At 50.2% G+C, this 27,227-nt stretch overlaps 1 protein-coding gene across 1 annotated transcript; it reads right to left on the bottom strand.

The window, feature by feature from the left end:
* Positions 1-215: 215 nt before the first annotated feature.
* Positions 216-24,725, bottom strand: COMTD1 (catechol-O-methyltransferase domain containing 1). The gene is made up of 7 exons (XM_038744433.1): positions 24,554-24,725; positions 13,454-13,581; positions 12,815-12,920; positions 9,534-9,652; positions 6,616-6,670; positions 2,952-3,085; positions 216-587 (listed from the first exon to the last, which is right to left on the bottom strand). The coding sequence occupies exons 1-7, from the start codon at positions 24,645-24,647 to the stop codon at positions 435-437; spliced, it is 789 nt and encodes a 262-aa protein (XP_038600361.1). The 5' UTR covers positions 24,648-24,725; the 3' UTR covers positions 216-434.
* Positions 24,726-27,227: the final 2,502 nt, after the last annotated feature.

The raw sequence follows: 27,227 nt of genomic DNA on the forward strand, positions 1-27,227 counted from the left end.
CGACTGATTGACTGTGAGCCCCATGAGGGACGGGGACTGCGTCCAACCTGATTAGGTTGTTATCTACCCCTGCGCTTAAGAACAGTGCATGACACATAGTAAGCGCTGAATACCACCGTCATTTTTATATTATGGGCTGCAGAAACCCAGATGATGAGACACACACAGGGTCACAAGTTCTAGGTGGACTCTCCCTTTAATAATAATAATAATAATAATAATTGTGGTATTTATTGCTTTACAAAAAAATTAGAGCATCTTTCTGCAATTGCCTGCGACCATTATGAGTCACCATTTTCTTTTTCTCACTCTCCTGGGCAGGCCCAGCTCTCCCCAGCCAGCGCTGTCTTTAAAGCCCCATTACCTGCGGCTGACTGGTTGGCCTGGTGCTCTGCTCCCTGCCCCCGTGGGGTCCGGTCCACCGTGCGGCCTCTCTAAAGTTTGAAGGCCAACGTCATGCCAGGCCCCAAAGGCACCAAGCTGATGTTGACTCGGGGGTCTCGGAACACCCGCTTGTTCAGGTCATTAACTCGCTGGGTGGCCAGGTCACCCTTCCTTGGCGTCAGCACTTCTCCGTGCCAGAGAACCTGAGGGGAGGTCAAGACAGCTCGTGACTCCTCCCGGTATAGATGACTGGGGCCGCCCCGGGCCAGCCGGACTCTCCCACTGGAAACCTAACTGAAGATCATTTCGCCGCAAAATTCCCTCAAGTCCAACATAGCTGAAAGAAGGAGAAGGTGAGGGCGGGAAGGAGATTTCTGGGTTTTTTAAGCCTTACGTGGTACGCAAACAGGATTTTAAAATCACTTGCAAGTTTTCCGGAGGGTGCACATTTGAACAGGTGAATCTCTGTGCCAGCAGCGCTTTCTGTCACAGGTCCGCTCCTCTGCCGCTAATCTCCTCACCATGCCTCATTCTCACCTGTCCCACCATCGACCCCCGGCCCACGTCATCCCCCGGGCCTGGAATGCCCTCCCTCCCAACATCCGCCAAGCTAGCTCTCTTCCTCCCTCCAAGGCCCTACTGAGAGCTCACCTCCTCCAGGAGGCCTTCCCAGACTGAGCCCCCTCCTTCCTCTCCCCCTCACCCCCCTCTCCATCCCCCCATCTTACCTCCTTCCCTTCCCCACAGCACCTGTATATATGTTCGTACATATTTATTACTCTATTTTACTTGTACATATCTATTCTGTTCATTTTATTTTGTTAATATGTTTTGTTCTCTGTCTCCCCCTTCTAGACTGTGAGCCCACTGTTGGGTAGGGACTGTCTCTAGATGTTGCCAACTTGTACTTCCCAAGCGCTTAGTACGGTGCTCTGCACACAGTAAGCGCTCAATAAATACGATTGACTGATTGATTGATTGACTGAAGCTAACAGCCGGGAGAACGGTGAGGGAGACAGTCTGGGGCAGAGGGTAAGGAAGAGGCTCCATTTTGCCAAGGGAAATTGAGACTAGGCAGGGGTGCCAAATTTTCACTTTGAGTTTTGGAGGGGAATGTGGGGCAAGGAGAGGAGGGAGGGGGAGAAGGGGAGAGGACAACAGAGAACTCACTGGGGCCAACACGCTGTTTCTCTTGCCCTCCCGGGGCTCTAGGGCTCCAGAGGGAAGGTCATCTGCTCACCTCCCTCCCGCTGTTGCTCCTTGGAAGGCTGAAGGATTCTCTGGGGATGTGGTGGGGATGGATGGAGCTGGTATAAAGCCCGTGGGGCCACAGTTCCATGCTGCCTCTCAGTCTGGAACTGCCACAGCGGGACCAACAATGGAGTGGGAGCCGGGGGTGAGAATGGGCACTGGGGCCTGAAGTCGTTGGGAAAAGCCAGGGTGGCGGCGTCCTCCCGACTGCAGAGCTAAGAAGCAGTGTGCCAACATCTCAGCTCAACACCCATCTCTTTCTGATTCCAAGGGATGGTGTGGTGGGGAAGGGCTGAGCAGGCCTGTAGCTGCCCACCCCGCTTAAACTGTTCTGGGAAGTTGAAGCTTCACTTGTCCGCATGAGGCTGATGCCTCTGGTCGCGGGGAAAGTTAGGAACTTGGCCCTGGCAGGAGAAGAGAATGAGGGAAGGAGGAAGGGAAGAGGTTGAGGAAAGACTCCAGGAGTTCATTGGGCCACCTGGCTCCAAAATCAATCAATCAATCAATCAATCGTATTTATTGAGCGCTTACTATGTGCAGAGTACTGTACTAAGCGCTTGGGAAGTACAAATTGGCAACACATAGAGACAGTCCCTACCCAACAGTGGGCTCACAGTCTAAAAGAGGAAGACAGAGAACAGAACCAAACATACCAACAAAATAAAATAAATAGGATAGAAATGTCCAAGTAAAATAAATAAACAAATAAATAGAGTAATAAATATGTACAACCATATATACATATATACAGGTGCTGTGGGGAAGGGAAGGAGGTAAGATGGGGGGATGGAGAGGGGGACGAGGGGGAGAGGAAGGAGGGGGCTCAGTCTGGGAAGGCCTCCTGGAGGAGGTGAGCTCTCAGCAGGGCCTTGAAGGGAGGAAGAGAGCTAGCTTGGCGGAGGGGCAGAGGGAGGGCATTCCAGGCCCGGGGGATGACGTGGGCCGGGGGTCGACGGCGGGACAGGCGAGAACGAGGTACGGTGAGGAGATTAGCGGTGGAGGAGCGGAGGGTGCGGGCTGGGCAGTAGAAGGAGAGGAGGGAGGTGAGGTAGGAGGGGGCGAGGTGATGGAGAGCCTTGAAGCCCAGGGTGAGGAGTTTCTGCCTGATGCGCAGATTGATTGGTAGCCACTGGAGATTTTTGAGGAGGGGAGTAATATGCCCAGAGCGTTTCTGGACAAAGATAATCCGGGCAGCAGCATGAAGTATGGATTGAAGTGGAGAGAGACACGAGGATGGGAGATCAGAGAGACCAACAGGTAAGGAGACACCACAGGAGGATTTCAGCCCCTCCCCTGTCCAAACTTCCCAAGCTCACGTTGTTGATGGCGATGATGCCGCCTGGCCGGACGAGACGGAGACACTTCTCGTAATAGTCGGTGCAGTTATCCTTGTCCGCGTCAATGAAGGCCACGTCGAAGGTGCCGCCCTCTCCTGCAGCCAAGAGCTCCTCTGCCCAAAACAGACACGCTTAGGTATACGGCCCTTTCCACATGCAGACGCCCGCCCCACCCATGGGGTGTGGGACCCACTCCAGGGAGGCTCTGTTCATTAGCTTCCAGCCATTCTCCCTTTCCTTCTCCACTCAATGGTGGTGAGTATGGGCAGGGCAAACAGCAGTCCCCAGGAGAAAATCCATGGATTGAGTCACGCAGAGACTAAATGCCCAGGCTCAGTGATAATGAAGCAGATTTCAATACTTAAGTGATCCGGCTAGGGAGATATTTCTTGGGCTGGTAAATGTTCTGATCTATCTGCAAGGCTGGCTAGGAGGCTCCTGCCCACTGGGTATGGCCCTTCCCCAAAATTCTTATATTTTTCGAAAACCAGAGTCCCACAGACCTCCCAGAGCAAGAGTGGGGAGGGGAATCTTTACTCCATGTCTGCAACTAGGTTCCAGGCAAGCAAGCGAAAATTGGAAGTAACATTTGCCTCTATAGATGGCACATATTTACCTCCATCAATCAGTGGCACCTACTGTGTGCAGAGCACTGTACTAAGCACTTGGGAAAGTACAAAAAAGCCTTGGTAGATGCAATCCCTGACCACAAGTTTACAATCTACAGGAGGAGACACATTAAAATGGATTAGATATAAGGGAAACAAAATACAGGAATATTCACGTAAGTTTTACAGGGCTGGGGTATCAAAGTGCTTAAGAGGTACACAGCCAAGTGCAGTCGACTCAGAGAGAATGGATAGGGGAAATCAAAGGATTATTTAGTCTGGGAATGCCTCTTGGAGGAGACGTGATTTTAGGAGGGTTTTGAAGGTGGGAGAGTGGTGGACTGTCAGATATGAAGGAGGAGGGAGTTCCAGAACTGAGGGAGGATGTGGGCAAGGAGTGGTGGAGGGATAGATGAGATCGAAGTAGATAGTAGAGGCACTTCTCTGTGCCTCAGTTACCTCATCTGTAAAATGGGGATTAAGATTGTGAGCCCCACATGGGACAACCGGATCACCTTGTATCCTCCCCAGTGCTTAGAACGGTGCTTTGCACATAGTAAGCCCTTAACAAATATCAAAATGATTATTATCTATAATTCTATTTATCTATTTTGATTCTATTGATGCCTGTCTACTTGTTTTGTTGTCTGTCTCCCCCTTCTAGACTGTCAGCCCGTTGTTGGGTAGGGATTGTCTCTGTTGCTTGTACGTGTTTGTACATATTTATTACTCTATTTTACTTGTACATATCTATTCTATTTATTTTATTTTGTTAGTATGTTTGGGTTTGTTCTCTGTCTCCCCCTTCTAGACTGTGAGCCCACTGTTGGGTAGGGACTGCCTCTATATGTTGCCAACTTGTACTTCCCAAGCGCTTAGTACAGTGCTCTGCACACAGTAAGCGCTCAATAAATACGATTGATTGATTGATTGATTGAATAGGTTAGTGTTAGAGGAGTGGAGTGTGTGGATGGGGTTGCAGTAGGAAATTAGTGAGGTTAGGTAGGAAGAGAGAGCTGACTGAGGGTCTCAGAGCTAATGGTGAGGAGTTTCTGTTTAATGCAGATGTTGTCCATTGGCGGTTTCTGAGAGAGCAGCGTGGCCTTATGGAAAGAGAAGGGGATTAGGAACCATGAAATCCGGTTCCAGCTCTTGCCACTGGCCTCCTATGTGACCTTGGGAAAGTCACTCAATATCAGTGTCTGTTTCCTCATCAATAAAATGGAGATAAGATAGCTACCACGGAGCATGAGCTCTATGGGAGGGGCGGGCAGTAGTAATCCCTACTGATTATCTTATACCTACCCAGTGCTTAATACACAGTCTGTAACCATTTGACTAAGGGGAGAGACGAGTGCAGAATGTTTTAGAAAGATCATCCGAACAGCAGAGTAAATGGATTGGAGCGAGAAGAGGCTGGAGGCAGGGAGATCAGTATGGAAATGTGGCAAGTGGTTAATAAATGCCATTTTAAAATCAATAGTATTGCGTGCCTACTACTTGTTTGTTCCTATAACTGTTATGTTAGCGGGGAAACTTCCTCCCTTCAAGGCCCTGCTGAGAGCTCACCTCCTCCAGGAGGCCTTCCCAGACTGAGCCCCTTCTTTCCTCTCCCCCTCGTCCCCCTCTCCATCCCCCCGTCTTACCTCCTTCCCTTCCCCACAGCACCTGTATATATGTGTATATGGTTGTACATATTTATTACTCTATTTATTTATTTATTTATTTATTTTACCTGTACATTTCTATCCTACTTATTTTATTTTGTTGGTATGTTTGGTTCTGTTCTCTGTCTCCCCCTTTTAGACTGTGAGCCCACTGTTGGGTAGGGACTGTCTCTATGTGATGCCAATTTGTACTTCCCAAGTGCTTAGTACAGTGCTCTGCACATAGTAAGCACTCAATAAATACGATTGATTGATTGATTGATTGAAGTACGGAAACATAAAGCAAACTCTGGCTGCACAGTAGGTTGAAAAGTGAGCCCACAACTTGGACCAAACTGGCTGTTATCTTAGGCTGCCATGCCTCTCAGCCTGGCACTGCCACCTTTACCTACTGCCACTAAGAACAAAGTGCAGATGGGAGGGGAGCTGTACCCCGCAACCTTGGCCACATCCAGCTCAGGGGACGTGGGAGTTTCCTCTGCCCTGCTGATTTCAGTCTTTCCAATCAATCACTCAATTTATTGAGCGCTTACTGTGTGCAGAGCACTGTACTAAGCGCTTGGGAAGTCCAAGTGGGCAACATATAGAGGCAGTCCCTACCGAACAACGGGCTCACGGTCTAGAAGGGGGAGACAGAGAACAAAACCAAACATATTGACAAAATAAAATAAACAGAATAGATATGTACAAGTAAAATAGAGTAATAAATATGTACACCCGTGCAGAGGTGCAAGCAGCCTCCTGAACAAAGAACACCCATCCATCCATCCATTCATTCATTCAGTCGCATTTATTGAGTGCTTACTGTGTGCACAGCACTGTACTAAGCGCTCGGGAAGTACAAGCTGGCAACATATAGAGACGGTCCCTACCCAGCAACGGGCTCACAGGCTAGAAAGGGGAGACAGACAACAAAACAAAACATGTGGACAGGTGTCAAGTCGTCAGAACAAATTAAAGCTAAATGCACATCATTAACAAAATAAATAGAATAGTAAATATGTACAAGTAAAATAGAGCAATAAATCTGTACAAACAGATATACAGGTGCTGTGGGGAGGGGATGGAGGTAGGGCCGGGGGGATGGGGAGGAGGAGAGGAAAAAGGGGGCTCCGTCTGGGGTCCAACAGGCGGAGCTCAGCTGTGGTCAGTCTGGCCAGGGGCCGGTGCCCAACCTGGATCATCATCATCATCATCATCAATCGTATTTATTGAGCGCTTACTGTGTGCAGAGCACTGTACTAAGCGCTTGGGAAGTACAAGTCGGCAACATATAGAGACAGTCCCTACCCAACAGTGGGCTCACAGTCTAAAAGGGGCTCACAGTCTAAAAGGGGTCCCCAACATTCAGACGTGGCTCCCACTTACCGAGCAACTGGAGTGCCGGTTTAATGTGCAGATCGATCTTCTGCTCCTCGCCAGCCTAGAACCAGAAAAAGAGACAGAGTGGAAGGAGCTCTGGGGTGGGAGGCTGAGGGTGACATTGGGGTTGGGGAACGGAAAAAGAGATGCTTCCCTAACCTCAGGTACATCTGAGCCTCTTAAAGGAGGACTCGCAGGTACCCGAGTCTCATGGTCCAACCACGAAGGTGAGGCTCGGAGGATTTCTGAACATTTGGAAAGGGAAGCACAGTAAGGTGCTTTTAGACTGTGAGCCCACTGTTGGGTAGGGACTGTCTCTATATGTTGCCAGCTTGTACTTCCCAAGTGCTTAGTACAGTGCTCTGCACATAGTAAGCGCTCAATAAATACGATTGATGATGATGAGTAAGGTAATCTAAAAACAAGAGCTCTTGCTGAGGTGACAGCTCAGGCACTGAAAAAGGGCTGCCGGTCTGAGGCAGAGACCGCAAAGGAGTGTGTGCAGTGGAAGCTTTCGGAGCTTAAGGAGCGTGGCTGAGTGGAAAGAGCACGGGCTTTGGAGTCAGAGGTCATGGGTTCAAATTCCGGCTTCGCCACTTGTCAGCTGTGTGACTTTGGGCCAGTCACTTAACTTCTCTGTGCCTCAGTTACCTCATAATAACAATAATAATAATAATGATGGCAGTTATTAAGCGCTTACTATGTGCAAAGCACTGTTCTAAGCGCTGGGGAGGTTCCCAGGTGATCAGGTTGTCCCACGTGGGGCTCACAGTCTTAGTCCCCATTTTCCAGATGAGGTAACTGAGGCCCAGAGAACTGAAGTGACTTGCCCAAAGTCACCCAGCTGACAATTGGCGGAGCTGGGATTTGAACCCACAACCTCTGACTCCAAAGCCCGGGCTCTTTTCCACTGAGCCACGCTGCTTCCTTTACCTCATCTGTAAAATGGGGATTAAAACTGTGAGCCCCCCACCCCGCTCCTGGGGCAACCTGATCACCTGGTAACCTCCCCAGCACTTAGAACAGTGCTTTGCACATAGTAAGCGCTTAACAAATACCATTATTATTATTATCTTCAGAATCCTCTTTTGGTGCCAGGGTGAACACACACTCGGGCAAGGGGAAGAGAGGAAACTCTTACAGAATCCTGGGTGACATCTGCTCACGGTGGGACAGAGGAGGTCCTAGCCAGAAGGGTGGCAGGAAGAGGCAGAGCCAGCCCTCTCTGACTTCAAGACTGGGGTATAAATAAATAATAATAATAAATAATGATGGCATCTATCAAGTGCTTACTATGTGCAAAGCACTGTTCAAAGCACTGGGGAGGTTACAAAGTGATCAGGTTGTCCCACAGGGGGCTCACAGTCTTAATCCCCATTTTACAGATGAGGCGACTGAGGCACAGAGAAGTTAAGTGACTTGCCCAAAGTCACACAGCTGACAAGTTGCGGAGCCAGGATTTGAACCCATGACCCCTGACTCAAAAATCTCCAGTGGCTACCAATCAACCTACGCATCAGGCAAAAACGCCTCATCCTCGGCTTCCAGGCTCCCCATCACCTCACCCCCTCCTACCTCACCTCCCTTCTCTCCTTCTCCAGCCCAGCCCTCACCCTCCGCTCCTCGGCCGCTAATCTCCTCACTGTGCCTCATTCTTGCCTGTCCTGCCGTCGACCCCCAGCCCACGTCCTCCCCTTGGCCTGGAATGCCCTCCCTCCCCACATCCACCAAGCTAGCTCTCCTCCTCCCTTCAAAGCCCTACTGAGAGCTCACCTCCTCCAGGAGGCCTTCCCAGACTGAGCCCCCTCCTTCCTCTCCCCCTCCCCATCCCCCCTGCCTTACCTCCTTCCCTTCCACACAGCACCTGTATATGTTTGTACGTATTTATTACTCTATTTTATTTGTACATACTTATTCTATTTATTTTCTTTTGTTCATTTGTTTTGTTTTGTTGTCTGTCTAACCCTTCTAGACTGTGAGCCCGCTGTTGGGTAGGGACCGTCTCTATATGTTGCCAACTTGTACTTCCCAAGCACTTAGTACAGTGCTCTGCACACAGTAAGCGCTCAATAAATACGATTGAATGAATGAATGAATGATTCCAAAGCCTGTGCTCTTTCCACTGAGCTACGCTCCTGGTTCTGTCACTTGCCTACTGTGTGACCTTGGGGAAGTCATTTAACTTCTCTGTGCCTCAGTTCCCTCATCTGTAAAATGGGGACTAAATACCTGTTCTCCTTCCTTCTCACACTGTGAGCCCCACGTGGGACAGGAACTGTGTCTGACCTGATTATCTTGTATCTACCCCAGTGCTTGGCACATAATAATAATAATAATGATGATGGCATTTGTTAAGCGCTTACTATGTGCAAAGCACTGTTCTAAGCGCTGGGGAGGATACAAGGTGATTAAGTTGTCCCACGTGGGGCTCACAGTCAATCCCCATTTTACAGATGAGGTAACTGAGGCTCAGAGAATCAATCAATCAATCGTATTTATTGAGCGCTTACTGTGTGCAGAGCACTGTACTAAGCGCTTGGGAAGTACAAGTTGGCAACATATAGAGACAGTCCCTACCCAACAGTGGGCTCACAGTCTAGAAGGGGAAGACAGAGAACAAAGTTAAGTGACTTGCCCAAAGTCACACAGCAGACTTGTGGCGGAGCTGGGATTCGAACCCCTGACCTCTGACTCCAAAGCCCGGGCTCTTTCCACTGAACCATGCTGCTTTATAGTAACTGTGTGCCACCTGATTTGCTTATATCCACCACGACGCTTAGTACAGTGCCTGGCACACAGTCAGCGCTTAAATATCACAATCATCATGATTATTAAGTCCAAATATCATTCTTATCTATTGGGTGCAGGAATTGTTGCTGGGATGCACACGGTAAGCGCTCAATAAATACGACTGATGAACTTACCGCCTTCCAGAGGGGTCTGCCGATCTCGGCAAACGAGGCGCAGACTTCACAGGACACCACTCGCCCGTCATCAGGCAGGGCCAGGGCCAGGCTCAGCGTGTTGTACCCTGTGAACGTGCCTGGGGAAAGACACGCAGGTAATTGTCATAATGACATCTAATAAAACACTTACCCTGTGCTGAGCCTTGTGCTAGGCACTGGGATAGACACGAGATAATCGCAGCAGGGCACCGTCCCCACCCAACCCAGGGCTCCCTGTCTTAGAGAAGCAGCGTGGCTCAGTGGAAAGAGCACAGGCTTTGGAGTCAGAGGCCATGGGTTCAAATCCCGGCTCCGCCAATTCTCAGCTCTGTGACCTTGGATAAGTCACTTCTCTGTGCCTCAATTACCTCATCTGTATAATGGGGATTAATCAATCAATCAATCGTGTTTATGGAGCGCTTACTGTGTGCAGAGCACCGTACTAAGAGCTTGGGAAGTACAAGTTGGCAACATTTAGAGACAGTCCCTACCCAACAGTGGGCTCACAGTCTAAAAGCAAGAGTTGGTCGTTGACGAACGTGGGTTAAACTCGAGCTGACTGGGAAGACACGTTTTTAACAGGTCTGGTCTACAGGGTTTACGATTTGTTACCAAATTGTACCAAATTGTACTTTCCCAGCGCTTAGTACTGTGTTCTGCACACAGTAAGCGCTCAATAAATACGACTGAAGGAATGAATGTCAGGAAAACATTCAGCAAGAGTTGGTCGTCGACAAACGGGGGTTAAACTCGAGCTGACTGTGAAGACACGTTTTTAACAGGTCTGGTCTACAGGGTTTACGATTTGTTACCGACTTGTACTTTCCCAGCGCTTAGTACAGTGCTCTGCACACAGAAAGCACTCAATAAATACGACTGAAGGAATGAATGTCAGGAAAACATTCAGCAAGAGTTGGTCGTCGACGAACGTGGGTTGAACTCGAGCTGACTGGGAAGACACGTTTTTAACAGGTCTGGTCTACAGGGTTTACGATTTGTTACCGAATTGTACTTTCCCAGCGCTTAGTACGGTGTTCTGCACACAGTAAGCGCTCAATAAATACGACTGAAGGAATGAATGTCAGGAAAACATTCAGCAAGAGTTGGTCGTCGACGAACGGGGGTTAAACTCGAGCTGACTGGGAAGACACGTTTTAACAGGTCTGGTCTACAGGGTTTACAATTTGTTACCGACTTGTACTTTCCCAGCGCTTAGTACAGTGCTCTGCACACAGTAAGCGCTCAATAAATACGACTGAAGGAATGAATGTCAGGAAAACATTCAGCAAGAGTTGGTCGTCGACGAACGTGGGTTAAACTCGAGCTGACTGGGAAGACACGTTTTTAACAGGTCTGGTCTACAGGGTTTACGATTTGTTACCGAATTGTACTTTCCCAGCGCTTAGTACGGTGTTCTGCACACAGTAAGCACTCAATAAATACGACTGAAGGAATGAATGTCAGGAAAACATTCAGCAAGAGTTGGTCGTCGACGAACGGGGGTTAAACTCGAGCTGACTGGGAAGACATGTTTTAACGGGTCTGGTCTACAGGGTTTACGATTTGTTACCGAATTGTACTTTCCCAGTGCTTAGTACAGTGCTCTGCACACAGTAAGCGCTCAATAAATACGATTGAATGAATGAATAAAAGATTAAGGATTAAAGATTAAGGATTAAGACTGTGAGCCCCCTGTGGGACAACCTGATCACCTTGTAACCGCCCCAGCGCTTAGAACAGTGCTTTGCACATAGTAAGCGATTAATAAATACCATCATTATTATTATTATTATTATTATTAGAGGGAATGCAACTGTCAGTCAGTTGTATTTCCTGAGCACTTCCTATGTGCAGAGCACTGTACTAAACGCTTGGAAGAGCACAATATAACAGAATTAACAGACACTTTCTCTGCCCACAATGAGATAATCTTATCCCCATTTTACAGATCGGGATATAGAGGCACAGAAAGGTTTAGTAACTTATCCAAGGTCCCGCAGCAGGCCAATGGCGGAGTTGGGCTTCGAACCCGGGGCTCTTGACTGTGACCCCCCACCTCCATGCTCTTTCCACTATACCATACTGCCTCCCCATGACTCCACCCATGGCCCAGTGGGGATGGAGGTGTTTCCCTGGTGCCTGGGTTAACCCAACTGTACAGGTGGGTTTGGAAGAAATCAGGAGGCCGGTCGAATATACTCTGTGCCTCCTCTCACTTCTTTCTGTGTTATTCCCCTACACTGTAAGCTCCTCGTGGGCAGCGACTACGTCTACCAACTCCATTGTACTGTATCCTTAGAGAAGCAGCGCGGCTCAATGGAAAGAGCACGGGCTTTGGAGTCAGAGGTCGTGGATTCAAATATCGGCTCCGCCTCTTGTCAGCTGTGTGACTTTGGGCAAGTCACTTAACTTTTCTGGGCCGCGGTTACCTCATCTGTAAAATGGGGATTAAGACTTTAAGACTTAATTACTTCCCAGACTGAGCCCCCCTTCCTTCCTCTCCCCCTCGTCCCCCTCTCCATCCCCCCCATCTTACCTCCTTCCCTTCCCCACAGCACCTGTATATATGTATATATGTTTGTACATATTTATTACTCTATTTTACTTGTACATATCTATTCTATTTATTTTATTTTGTTAGTATGTTTGGTTTTGTTCTCTGTCTCCCCCTTTTAGACTGTGAGCCCACTGTTGGGTAGGGACTGTCTCTATATGTTGCCAATTTGTACTTCCCAAGTGCTTGGTACAGTGCTCTGCACACAGTAAGCGCTCAATAAATACGATTGATGATGATGATGACTGTGAGCCCCCTTGGGACAACCTCATCACCTTGTAACCTCCCCAGTGCTTAGAACAGTGCTTTGCACACAGTAAGCGCTTAATAAATGCCATTATTATTATTATTATTATTATTACATCCTCCCAAGGACAGTGCTCTTCCACAGTAAGAACTCAAAAAATGCCACACTGACTGACTGCAGGATTCCCTGGCCTGGCCAGGTAATCTAAATTTACCTGCTTTGGGAAACATTGGTGTTGTGTGAGCCCAGTGATCTGGAGAGCAGAAGGAGGGTATGTGAAGATACCGGGAAACGGCGGAGACAAAATGCATTTCTCCGCCTGGTGCTTTTGGAAAGCTCTTCGCAAATCTGGCCGGAAAGTTTTGGAGGCTCCGAGGTCACAGGAAAACCAGGGCCCTGCCAGCCAGGGTTAAGCCTCCGTCCCATTCTCCTGCCATCCATCCCGCCACATCCCCTCACCAATCTCAAGGACTTTCTTGGCTTTGATGAGTCGGACCAGGTTGGCCAGTAACTGCGCTTGCTCTGCCGTCACCATCATTTCTCCCTGCGGTTGCTCCAGGGTGAGCTGGAGGACAGACAGACAGACAGACAGACGGCAGCTTTTCCTCCCCCTCTCCGAAATCTTACCCTGCAGTCAGATTCCCTACCCCAAAGGAGAGAGGGCAGGAGACCATCACTAACCAGCTTCAGGTCTGTGAGGACTGATTTCAGTGGCTTTCCCTCTCCCGAAGGAAAGGGAATGCAATGAGAGGTTTAGATTAGACAGAAGGATGAACCTCCCAACAGAGACGGGGGGAGGCACTGGGATGGCGACTGAAGAAGCAGTGGAGTTTCCGCTCCTGGGAATGTTTCTAAAAAAAGGGTCACCCCACACCCACTTCCTGGGCTTGGAAAGGAGAAGAAGCAGCTAGTGAGGTGACATCTCCAGGGCCCTGTCAGCTAGGAGCCAGAGGCTCTCCAGATGCAAAGAGGCAGGGGGTTGACGCTCCATGTCTAGGACGGAAAAGGACTTAAGGCGGAGAATCCCACCCTTCTTTTCTTCCCCTGACCACCACTCCACCTCCACACTAGCCCTCCACCCTCTTCCCCATTACTGACCAGTCTCAGCTTCTTCAACACAGGGTGCTCTCTCAGCGAGTGACTCAGGACGTAACACCACAGGGGACTTTTTCGAGGCGGCAGCAGGTTCTTCTGAGGTCCAAACAGCCACTGAGGGGCCCTTCGCCCTGAGGAGAGGACACAGGCTAACCGAACGCACAGGATCGAGTATCTCCACGCCTTGACATATCCACCATCCATTTGTAGTATCTCCTGCACACCCATAGTGTGCAAAGTACTATAACAGGCTCTCAGTTACACCTGTCAAAAGTAAGCCAGGGACCCTGTCCTAAAGCAGCTGGCAATCCAGTGGGGGAGTTAGAAGGATACTAAATGCCAAATTATGTCCTCTCAATGCTGTTCCCAACACTGTGGACAACACCAATCAATTGTATTATACAGCACTTACTATGTGCAGGACACCATACTAAGTGCTTGTACAAATACAACAATAAACAGAATTTCCCTGCCTGTAACCTTGGCATAATCCTTGACACATCTCTCTTATTCAACCTATATATTCAATCTGTCACCAAATCCTGTTGGTTCAACTTTCATTCATTCATTCAATCGAACTTACTGAGCGCTTACTGTGTGCAGAGCTCGTACTAAGCGCTTAAAAAGTATACTTCAGCAACAAATAGAGAAAATCCCTGCCCACAACGGGCTCACAGTCTAGAAGGGGGGAGACAGACCTCAAAACAAGTAAACAGGCATCAATAGCATCAATATAAATAGAATTATAGATATATACATCATTAATAAAATAAATATAAATATGTACATATATACACACACAAGTGCTGTGGGGCAGGGATGGGGGTAGAGCAGAGGGAGCCAGTGGGGGTGATGGGGAGGAGGAGCAGAGGAAAGGTGGGGCTCAGTCTGGGAAGGCCTCTTGGAGGAGGTGAGGCTCTCACTCATTAGTACAGAGCTCTAACTAGGGCTTTGAAGGGAGGAAGTGTGCTAGTTTGGCAGATTTGAGGAGGGAGGGCATTCCAGGTCAGAGGTAGGATGTGGGCCAGGGGTCAATGGCGGGACAGGCACAGTGAGAAGGTTAGCGGCAGAGGAGCGGAGTGTGTGGGCTGGGCTGGAGAAGGCGAGAAGGGAGGTGAGGTAGGAGGGGGCAAGAGCCTTGAAGCCAACAGTGAGGAGTTTTTTCACACCATTGTTAAAATCCACCCATAACTCTCCATTCATTCATTCATTCAATCGTATTTATTGAGCACTTACTGTGTGCAGAGCACTGTACTAAGTGCTTGGGAAGTACAAGTTGGCAACACATAGAGACGGTTCCTACCCAACAACAGGCTCACAGTCTAGAAGGGGGAGACAGACAATTAAGCAAAACATATGGACAGATGTCAAGTCATCAGAATCAATAGAAATAAAGCTAGATGAACATTATTAACAAAATAGAAAAGTAAATATGTACAAGTAAAATAAATGGAGTAATAAATCTGTACAAACATATATACAGGTGCTGTGGGGAGGGGAAGGAGGTAGGGCAGAGGGGGTGGGGAGGAGAAGAGGAAAAAAGGGGCTCAGTCTGGGAAGGCCCCTTGGAGGAGGTGAGCTCTCAGTAGGGCTTTAAATGGAGGAAGAGAGCTAGTTTGGCAGATGTGTGAAGGGAGGGCATTCCAGGCCAGGGGAAAGACGTGGGCTGGGAAACGATGGCAGGACAGGCGAGAATGAGGTACAGTGAGGAGGTTAGTGGCAGAGGAGCAGAGGGTGCGGTCTGGGCTGTAGAAGGAGAGAAGGGAGGTGAGGTAGGAGGGGGCGAGGTGAGGGAGAGCCTTGAAGCCGAGAGTGAGGAGTTTTTGCTTGATGCGTAGGTTGACTGGCAACCACCGGAGATTTTTGAGGAGGGGAGTGACATGCCCAGAGCGTTTCTGCACAAAGATGATCCGGGTAGCAGCGTGAAGTACAGACTGAAGTGGGGAGAGACAGGAGGATGGGAGATCAGAGAGGAGGCTGATGCAGTAATCCAGCTGGGATAGGATGAGAGATTGAACCAGCAAGGTAACGGTTTGGATGGAGAGGAAAAGGCGGGTCTCGGCAATGTTGTGGAGGTGAGACCGACAGGTTTTGGTGAAGGATTGGATGTGAGAAGTGAACGAGAGAGCAGAGTCGAGGATGAAACTAAGGTTGCGGGCTTGTGGGATGGGAAGGATGGTAGTGCCGTCTACAGTGATGGGAAAGTCAGGGAGAAGGCAGGGTTTGGAAGGGAAGATAAGGAGTTTAGTCTTGGACATATTGAGTTTTAGATGGTGGGCAGACATCCAGATGGAGATGTCCTGAAGGCAGGAGGAGACCCGAGCCTAAAGGGAGGGAGAGAGAGCAGGGGCAGAGATGTAGATTTGAGTGTCATCAGCGTAGAGATAATAGTTGAAGCCAAGGGAGCGAATGAGTTCACCAAGGGAGTGAGTGTAGATAGAAAATAGAAAGGGACCAAGAACTGACCCTTGAGGAACCTCTATGGTAAAGGGATGGGAGGAGGAGCCCGCAAAGGAGACTGAGAATGAACGGCCGGAGAGATAAGAGAAGAACCAGGAGAGGACGGAGTCTGTGAAGCCAAGGTTGGATAGCGTGTTGAGGAGAAGGGGGTGGTCCACAGTGTTGAAGGCAGCTGAGAGGTCGAGGAGGGTTAGGATGGAGTAGGAGCCATTGGATTTGGCAAGAAGGAGGTCATTGGAGAACTTTGAGAGGGAGTTTTGGTGAAGCATAGGAGATGGAAGCCAGATTGGAGGGGCTCAAGGAGAGAGTTGGCGTGGAGGAATTCGAGGCAGCAGGTGTAGACGACTGTTACATGTTGATTGAAGTACTTATCCTCCCCTGCCTTGATTATTGAATCAGCCTCCTTACTGACATTCCTATCTCCTGTCTCTCCCCACCTCAGTCCACACTACTGCCCAGATCATTTTTCTACAGAAACATTCAGTCCATGTTTCCCCACTCAAGAATCTCCAGCAATCGTCCATCCAAATGGAAACTTCTTTCCATAGACTTTAAAGCCCTCAATCAACTTGCCCCCTCCTACTTTATCTTTCTGATTTCCTGCTACAACCCAGCTTGCTCACTTTGCTCCTCTAATGCCAATCTATTTACTGTACCTTGATCTCGTCTATCTCACCACCAACCCTACGCCCTGCCTCTGGTCTGGAGCTCCCTCGTCTTCGTATTCAACCGAGGATCACCTTCCTCACCTTCAAAGCTTTATTACAATGACATCACCTCCAAGAGGCCTTTCCCAACTGAGCTCTCATTTCCTCTTCTCCAACTCGCTTCTGCATTATCCTTGTACTTGGATTTGTACCCTTTATTCACCCCACACTCAGCTCCACAGCACTTCTGCTAATAGTCTGCTGTGTGGGCTTGAGGAAGTCACTTCACTTCTCTGTAACTCGGTTACTTCATCCATAAAATGGGAACTAAGACTGTGTGCCCTATGTGGGACAGGGACTGAGTCCAACCCAATTTGCTTGTATCCAGCCCAGCGCTTAGTACAGTGCCTAGAACATAGTAAGAGCTTAACAAATACCATCATTATTATTATTATGAACATATCTGTAATTTATGTATATTAATGTCTGTCTCCCCCTCTAGACTGTAAGCTCCTTGTGGGCAGGAAATGTATCTACCAACTCATATACTGTACGGAAAACCAGCGTGGCTTAGTGGATAGAGCTCAAACCTGGGAGTCAGAAGGACCTGGGTGCTAATCCCAGCCCCGCCACTTGTCCGCTGTGTGATCTTGGGCAAGTCACTTAACGTCTCTGGGCCTCAGTTACCTCATCTGTAAAATGGGGATTCAATCACTCATTCAATGAATTCATTCAATCGTATTTACTGAGCGCTTACTGTGCAGAACACTAAGCGCTTGGGAAAGTACAGTACAACAATAAACAGTGACGTTCCCTGACCACCACGAGCTCACAGTCGAGTTGGAGACAGACATGAATGCAAATATATAAAATTACAGATATATATATGCATATATATGTAAATATATATACATATTTACATATATACATGTATATATACATATATATGTAAATATGTAAATATGTGTATATATACATATTTACATATATAATGTATATATATGTATATATGTATATATGTAAATATGTATATATATACATATATATGTATATATATGTAAATATGTGTATGTATATATATATATATATATATATATATAGAAAGTGCTTTGGGGCTGGGAGGTGGGGAAGAGCAAAGGGAGCAAGTCAGGGCAATGCAGAAGGGAGTAGGAGATGAGGATAAGTGAGGCTTAGTCTGGGAAGGCCTCTTGAAGGAGATGTGCCTTCAATATGGCTTTGAAGTGGGGGACAGTAGTTGTCTGTTGGATTAGAGAAGGGAGGGAGGCAGCGAGACAAGCGAGTCCGATGCACAGTGAGAAGGTTAGCACTATTCACTCCTCTAGTGTGAAGTGTGAGGGCTGGGTTGTAGAAGGAAAGAAGAGAAGTGAGGTAGGAGGGGGTAAGGTGATAGAGTGCTTTAAAGACAATGGAGAGCTCTTGTTTGATACAGACATGGATACGCAACACTGGAGTTTTTTGAGGAGCGGGGTGGCGTGTTCAGAACGCTTTTACAGAAAAATGATCCAGGAAGCAGAGTTAAGTAGGGACTGGAGTGGGGAAAGACAGGAGGCTGGCAGGTCAGCAAGGAGGCTGACGTGGTAATCCAGGCGGGATAGGATGAGTGACTGTATTAATGTGGTAGCAGGAGGGATGGAGAGGAAAGGGTGAATTTTGGCAATCTTGTGAAGGTGGGACTGACAGGATTTGGTGATGGATTGAATACGTGGGTTGAGGGAGACAGAGGAGTCAAGGATAATGCCAAGGTTAAGGGCTTGTGAGACAGGAAGGGTGGTACAGTCTACAATGATGGGAAAGTCGGGGGAGGACAGGGTTTGGGTGGGAAGAAAAGGAGCGCTGTTTCAGACATGTTAAATTTGAGGTGACAGGAGGACATCCAAGTAGAGATGTCTTGAAGTCAGGAGGAGATGCGAGACAGGAGAGAGGGAGAGAGATCAGGGCTGGAGATGCAGATTTGGGTATCATTTGTATAGAAGTGGTAAGTGAAGCCACGGGAGTGAATGAGCTCTCCAAGGATTGAGCCTGGGATCCCCACGTGGGACAGGGACTGTGTCGTGAACCTGATTAACTTGAACCAACCCCAGCACTTAGAACGGTGCTTGGCACATAGTAAGTGCTTAACAAGTACCACTATTATCATCATTATTCTCTCAAGTCCTTAAGCATAATACAGTATTCCGCACACAGAATAATAAACGTGATTGACTGAAATTAAAAGTAGGTGACAGAATAGGCGAATAGCTAAAAAGTGATCAGCCAAGAGAGAGCGTAAACTTTAGTTGCATCACAGGGCCCTTCTAATTTCAGCCTGGTGGTGAGGAGGATGTAGGAGAGGAGGGAGGGGAGATCATCATCATCATCATCATCAATCGTATTTATTGAGCACTTACTGTGTGCAGAGCACTGTACTAAGCGCTTGGGAAGTACAAGTTGGCAACATATAGAGAGGGCTCCGCTCCTACCTCACCTCCCTTCTGTCCATCTACATCCCAGCTGGTACACTCTGGTCCTCCAGTGCTAATCATCATCAATCGTACTTATTGAGCGCTTACTATATGCAGAGCACTGTACTAAGCGCTTGGGAAGTACAAATTGGCAACATATAGAGACAGTCCCTACCCAACAGTGGGCTCACAGTCTAAAAGGGGGAGACAGAGAACAAAACCAAACATACTAACAAAATAAAATAGAATAGATATGCACAAGTAAAATAAATAAATAAATAGAGTAATAAATATGTACAAACAACTATACATATATACATGTGCTGTGGGGAAGGGAAGGAGGTAAGATGGGGGATGGAGAGGGGGACGAGGGGGAGAGGAAGGAAGGGGCTCAGTCTGGGAAGGCCTCCTCCAGTGCTAATCTTCTCAGTGGGTCTTGATAATAATAATAATGGCATTTATTAAGCGCTTACTATGTGCAAAGCACTGTTCTAAGTGCTGATCTCACCAGTCTCGCTGCCGACCCCTGGCCCATGTCCTGCCTCTGGCCTGGAATGCCCTCTCCCCTCAAATCCATCAGAAATCACTCTCCCCCTGCTTCAAAGCCCTACTGAAGTCTCACCTCCTCCAAGAGGCCTTCCCAGACTAAGTCCCCCTTTTCCTCACCTCACCCTCCCTTCCGCGTCACCCTGACTCCCTCCCTTTGCTCTTCCCACTCTCCCCGCCCCACGACATTTATGTATATTTGTATATATATCTATAATTCTATTTATTTACATTCATGCCTGTTTACTTGTTTTGATAATGATGGTATCTGTTAGGCATTTATTAGGCGCTGAGCACTGTTCTAAGCGCTGGAGCACTGTATTGACGTCTGTCTCCCCCCACTAGACTGTGAGCTCGTTGTGGGCAGGGATTGTCTCTCTGTATTGCTGCACTGTGCTTTCCAAGCGCTTAGCCCGCTGTTGGGTAGGGACTGTACATATTTATTACTCTATTTATTTATTTTACTTGTACATATCTATCCTATTTATTTTATTTTGTTAGTATGTTTGGTTTTGTTCTGTCTCTCCCTTTTAGACTGTGAGCCCACTGTTGGGTAGGGACTGTTTCTATATGTTGCCAATTTGTACTTCCCAAGCGCTTAGTACAGTGCTCTGCACATAGTAAGCGCTCAATAAATATGACTGATGATGATGATGACTGTCTCTATGTGTTGCCGACTTGTACTTCCCAGGCGCTTCGTACAGTGCTCTGCACACAGTAAGCGCTCAATAAATACGATTGATTGATCGATTGATTGCTCTGCACACAGGAAGTGCTAAATCAATACCACTTAATATTATATAATGATGGCATTGGTTAACTGCTTTCTAGTGTGCCAAGCACTGTTCAACGCGCTGGGGTAGATAACGGGGTAATCAGGTTGTCCCACATGGAACTCACACTTTTAATCCCCATTTTACGGATGAGGTAACTGAGGCCCAGAGAAGTGAAGTGGCCCAGAGGAAAGAGCACGGGCTTTGGAGTCAGAGGTCATAGGTTCAAGCCTTGGCTCTGCCAACTGTCAGCTGTGTGACTTTGGGCAAGTCACTTCACTGTGCCTCAGTACCTCATCTGTAAAATGGGGATTAAGACTGTGAGCCCCCCATGGGACAACCTGATCAGCTTGTAACCTCCCCAGTGCTTAGAAGAGTGCTTTGCACATAGTAAGCACTTAATAAATGCCATCATTATTATATTATTAAGCGTCTTGCCCAAGGTCACACAGCAGACAAGTGCAAAGCCCGCGTTCTTTCCACTGTGCCACGCCGCTTCTCTGAATGAAGCGGTTAGTACAGTGCTCTGCACACAGGAAGTGCTCAATCAAGATGACTGACTGAATGAATGGTTGAATGAATGACCATGATTGCCCCTAAGGTCTGGCCGGGGGCAGGTTCCCCTGTGGGCAGACCACCTGCAACTGCCCCGCTCTCGACCCCTGGCCCGCATCCTACCTCTGGCCTGGAATGCCCTCCCTCTGCCCATCCGCCAAGCTAGCTCTCTTCCTCCCTTCAAGGCCCTACTGAGAGCTCACCTCCTCCAGGAGGCCTTCCCAGACTGAGCCCCTTCCTTCCTCTCCCCCTCGTCCCCCTCTCCATCCCCCCCATCTTACCTCCTTCCCTTCCCCACAGCACCTGTATATATGTTTGTACAGATTTATTACTCTATTTATTTTACTTGTACATATCTATTCTATTTATTTTCTTTTGTTAGTATGTTTGGTTTTGTTCTCTGTCTCCCCCTTTTAGACTGTGAGCCCACTGTTGGGTAGGGACTGTCTCTATATGTTGCCGACTTGGACTTCCCAAGCGCTTAGTACAGTGCTCTGCACACAGTAAGCGCTCAATAAATACGACTGGTGATGACGATTGATGAATGTCCTCCCTCCTCACATCTGCCAAACTAGCTCCCTTCCTTTCTTCAAAGCCCTCCTGAGAGCTCACCTCCTCCAGGAGGCCTTCCCAGACTGAGCCCCCCTTTTCCTCTCCTCTTCCTACTCGCCCCTACTCCCTCCCTCTGCCCTACCCCCCCCCCCACAGTACTTCTGTATATTTGTACATATTTATTACTATATTTTATTAATGATGTGTATATAGCTACAATTCTATTTATTTTGATGGCATTGACCCCTGTCTACTTGTTTGGTTTTGTTGTCTGTCTCCCCCTTGTCGACTGTGAGCCAGTTGTTGGGTTGGGACCGTCTCTATATGCTGCCAATTTGTATTTCCCAAGCGCTTAGTACAGTGCTCTGCACACAGTAAGCGCTCAATAAATACGACAATGAATGAATGAATGAAGGTGGGAGGGAGGAGAAGGGAAAGAAAGGGAGAGGAGGGGAGGGAATGTGGGGCTTCCTTTGCGGGGGCACAAAGGCAGCATGGCAGAGTGGATAGAGCCCAGGCCTGGGGGTCAGAAGGTCATGAGTTCTAATTCTGCCTCTGCCACAGAAGGTCATGAGTTCGAATCCTGCCTCTGCCACATATGGTGATGAGTTCTAATCCTGCCTCTGCCACAGAAGGTCAAGAGTTCTAATCCTGCCTCTGCCACTTGTCAGCTGGGTGACTTTAGGCAGGTCACTTCACTTCTCTGGGCCTTGGTTCCCTCATCTGGAAAATGGGGATTGAGACTGTGAGCCCCACGTGGGACAGGGACTGAGTCCAACACGATTTGTTTGTATAATAATAATAATACTAATAATGATGGCATTTGTTAAGCGCTTACTATGTGCCATGCACTGTTCGAAGCACTGAGCTAGATAATACAAGGTGATCAGGCTGTCCCACGTGGGGCTCACAGTCTTAATCCCTATTTTACAGATGAGGTAACTGAGCCACAGAGAAGTTAAGCGACATGCCCAAAGTCACATGGCTGACAAGTGGCGGTGTGGCTCAGTGGAAAGAGCACAGGCTTTGGAGTCAGAGGTCATGGGTTCAAATCCCAGCTCCGCCAATTGTCAGCTGTGTGACTTTGGGCAAGCCACTTCACTTCTCTGGGCCTCAGTTACCTCATCTGTAAAATGGGGATTAAGGCTGTGAGCCCCACGTGGGACAGCTTGATCACCTTGTATCCCCCCGGCGCTTAGAACCGTGCCTTGCATGTAGTAAGCGCTTAACAAATGCCATTGTTATTATTATTATTATTATTACAAGGTGATCAGGTTGTCCCACGGGGGGCTCACAGTCTTAGTCCCCATTTTAGAGATGAGGTAACTGAGGCACAGAGAAATTAAGAGATCTCCCCCTTCTAGACTGTGAGCCCGCTGTTGGGTAGCGACCGTCTCTCTATGTTGACAACTTGTACTTCCCAAGCGTTTAGTCCGGTGCTCTTCAATCAATCAATCGTATTTATTGAGCGCTTACTGTGTGCACAACACTGTACTAAGCGCTTGGGAAGTACAAATTGGCAACATATAGGGACAGTCCCTACCTAACAGTGGGCTCACAGTCTAGAAGGGGGAGACAGACAACACCACCAAACATACTAACAAAATAAAATAAATAGAATAGATATGTACAAGTAAAATAAATAGAGTAATAAATCTGTACAAACATATATACATATATACAGGTGCTGAGGGGAAGGGAAGGAGGTTGAGCCCACTGTTGGGTAGGGACTGTCTCTATATGTTGCCAACTTGGACTTCCCAAGCGCTTAGTCCAGTGCTCTGCACACAGTAAGTGCTCAATAAATACGACTGATGATGATGATGAAGGAGGTAAGTGGGGGGATGGGGAGGGGGATATGTACGACTAAAATAAGCAGAGCAATAAATACGTACAAACATATATACAGGTATGTAATATATCAATCAATTGTATTTATTGAGCGCTTACTATGTGCAGAGCACTGGACTAAGCGCTTGCACTTTACTAAGCGCTTATCATCATCATCATCATCAATCGTATTTATTGAGCACTTACTATGTGCACAGCACTGTACTAAGCGCTTGGGAAGTACAAATTGGCAACATCTAGAGACAGTCCCTACCCAACAGTGGGCTCACAGTCTAAAAGGGGGGGGGGGGGGGCAGAGAACAAAACCAAACATACTAACAAAATAAAATAAATAGAATAGATATGTACAAATAAAATAAATAAATAAATAGAGTAAAAAATATGTACAAACATATATACAGGTGCTGTGGGGAAGGGAAGGAGGTAAGATGGGGGGGATGGAGAGGAAGGAGGGGGCTCAGTCTAGGAAGGCCTCCTGGAGGAGGTGAGCTCTCAGCAGGGCCTTGAAGGGAGGAAGGAAGGGAGGAATATAATATATACTATATTATATAATATATACTATATAGATAGTATATATAATATCTACTAAGCGCTTATATAATATATATGTATCTATATATTTAGGAGAGGGAGACGAGGGGGAGAGGAAGGAGGGGGCTCAGTCTGGGAAGGCCTCCTGGAGGAGGTGAGCTCTCAGCAGGGCCTTGAAGGGAGGAAGGAAGGGAGGAATATAATATATATCATATTATATGATATATACTATATACATACTATATATATCTACTAAGCGCTTATATAACATATATGTATCTATATCTATATTTAGGAGAGGGAGACGAGGGGGAGAGGAAGGAGGGGGCTCAGTCTGGGAAGGCCTCCTGGAGGAGGTGAGCTCTCAGCAGGGCCTTGAAGGGAGGAAGGAAGGGAGGAATATAGTATATATCATATTATATCATATAGACTATATACATACTATATATAATATCTACTAAGCGCTTATATAATATATATGTCTCTATATTTATATATAGCTGGGTGGGAGGCGGCCACCCAGTAAGCGCTCAATAAATACGACTGAATGAGTGACTCGCCCAGAGCCGGGCTTGGAACCCACGACCTCTGACTCCAAAGCCCGGGCTCTTGGCGCTGAGCCCCGCTGCGGCGCTTAGTACAGTGCCTAGCACGTGGTAGGCGCTTAACAGATATGCCGTCATTCTTCTTCTCACTGCCCCGCCGGGCGGGGTCCGGGGGCCTTACCCAGGGCCACCCCGGCGGCCAAGGCGGCGCCCAGCACGGCGGCGCCCACGGCCGCCTCCTTGGACACGGAGAAGGGCAGCGGCGGCGGCGGCATGCTGAGGGCGGGCAGGCGGGACGGACGGACAGGACCGACCGACGGGACAGGCGGCGACTGCTGCTGCCGAGGGCTCCGCTCACGTGGGCCGGGCGAGGGCCGGGGCCGGGGCCGGCCGGGGATTGGACGGGAGCCGGGGCGAGGACCGGGCCGAGGGGGCGGGGCCGGGGGCGGGGCGGCGATTGGGCGAGGGGCGGGGAGAGGGCGAGGGGGCGGGGCCGGAGAGCCGAGCGGGGATTGGACGGGGCGCGGGGCGGGCCGAGGGCGAGGGGGCGGGGCCGGGGGCGGAGCGGGGATGGGGCGAGGGGCGGGGCCGGGGGCGGGGCGGGGATAGGACGACGGGGCGGGGCTAGGGCGAGGGGGCGGGGCCGGGGGAGGGCGGGGTAGGACGAGGGGCCGGGCGAGGGCGAGGGCGGGGGGGCCGGAGCGGAGCGGGCATAGGACGAGGAGCGGGGATAGGACGAGGGGCCGGGGCCGGGGCCGGGGGCGGGCGGGGCTAGGACGAGGGGCGGGGCGGGGCGGGGCGGGGCGAGGACGAGGGGGCGGGGCCTGGGGCGGAGCGGGGAGAGGACGAGGGCCGGGGATAGGACGAGGGGGCGGGGCCGGGGGCGGAGCGGGGAGAGGGCGAGGGCCGGGGATAGGACGAGGGGCCGGGGCCGGGGGCGGAGCTGCGATTGGACGAGGGGCGGGGAGAGGAGGAGGGGGAGGGGCCGGAGAGCCGAGCGGGGATTGGACGAGGGGCGGGGCGGGCCGACGGCGAGGGGGGCGGGGCCGACGGAGGAGCGGGGATTGGACGAGGGGCGGGGAGAGGGCGAGGGGGCGGGGCCGGGGCCGGGGCTGGCCGAGGGGCGGGGCTATGACAAGGGGAGGAGACAGGGGCGGAGCGGGGATTGGACGAGGGGCGGAGCAGGGGCGGACTGGGGCAAGGGGGCGGGGCCTGGGGGCGGAGCGGGGATAGGACGAGGAGCGGGGATAGGACGAGGGGGCGGGGCCGGGGGGCGGGCGGGGGATAGGACGAGGGCCGGGGATAGAACGAGGGGGGCGGGGCCGGGGGCGGGCGGGGATTGGACGAGGGGAGAGGCGGGGCGAGGGCGAGAGGGGCGGGGCGGGGATTGGACGAGGGCCGGGGATAGGACGAGGGGGCGGGGCCGGGAGCGGGCGGGGATAGGGCGAGAGCCGAGGCGGGCTAGGGCGAGGGGGCGGGGCCGGGGCCGGAGCGGGGATAGGACGAGGGGGGCGGGGGCCGGGGGCGGAGCGGGGATTGGACGAGGGGGCGGGGCCGGGGGCGGAGCGGGGATTGGACGAGGGGGCGGGGCTAGGACGAGGGCCGGGGCGAAGACGAGGGAGACGGGGCCGGGGGCGGGGCCACGGCGAGGGGGCGGAGCGGGGCTAGGGCCAGGGGGCGGGGCCTAGCCCGGGGGGCGGATAGGGCGAGGGGCGGGGGTAGGGCGAGGGGGCGGGACCTGGAGCGGGCGGGGACGGGGCGAGGGGCGGGGCGAGGACGAGGGGGGCGGGGAGGGGATGGGACGAGGGGGCGGGGACCGGGGATAGGACGAGGGGGGGGCTGGGGGCGGGCGGGGATAGGACGGGGGGCGGGGTAAGACTAGGGGGCGGGGCCTGGGGCGGGGCGGGGATTGGACGAGGGGCGGGGATGGGGCGGGGCGAGAGGCTGGGGCGGGAATAGGACGGGGGCGGGGGCGGGGCGAGAGGCGCAAGGCGGGGATTGGACGAGGGGCGAGGAAGGGGCGGGGCTAGGACGAGGGGCGGGGCGAGAGGCGCAAGGCGGGGATTGGACGAGGGGCGGGGAAGGGGCGGGGCGAGGGCGAGGGGGCGGGGATTGTTGAGAAGCAGCATGGTTTAGCGGCAAGAGCCCGGGTTTGGGAGTCAGAGGTCATGGGTTCGAATCCCGACTCCGCCCCTTGTCATTCATTCATTCATTCATTCATTCATTCATTCAATTGTATTTCTAATCATAACAATAATGATGATGGTATTCAATAAGCGCTTACTATGTGCCAAGCACTGTAGAGGTTAGCGTGGCTCAGTGGAAAGAGCCCGGGCTTTGGAGTCAGAGGCCATGGGTTCACTTCTCTGGGCCTCAGTTTCCTCATCTGTAAAATGGGGATTAAGAATAATAATAATAATAATAATGGCGGCATTTATTAAGCACTTACCGTGTGCAAGGCACTGTTCTAAGCGCTGGGGAGGTTACAAGGTGATCAGGCTTTCCCACGTGGGCTCACAGATTTAATCCCCATTTTACAGATGAGGGAACTGAGGCCCAGAGAAGCTAAGTGACTTGCCCAAAGTCAAACAGCTGACAATTGGCAGAGCCAGGATCCGAACCCATGACGTCGGACTCCAAAGCCCGGGCTCTGTTAGCCCCACGTGGGACAACCTGATCACCTTGTAACCCCCCAACACCTAGAACAGTGCTTTGCACATAGTAAGCGCTTAACAAATACTATTATTATTATTACTACAAGGTGATCAGGTTATCCCATGTGGGGTTCACAGTCTTCATCCCCATTTGACAGATGAGGGAACTGAGGCCCAGAGAAGTGAAGTGACTTGCCCAAA

This window comes from Tachyglossus aculeatus, chromosome 3, assembly GCF_015852505.1.
Source record: "Tachyglossus aculeatus isolate mTacAcu1 chromosome 3, mTacAcu1.pri, whole genome shotgun sequence".
NCBI classification, from domain to species: domain Eukaryota; kingdom Metazoa; phylum Chordata; class Mammalia; order Monotremata; family Tachyglossidae; genus Tachyglossus; species Tachyglossus aculeatus.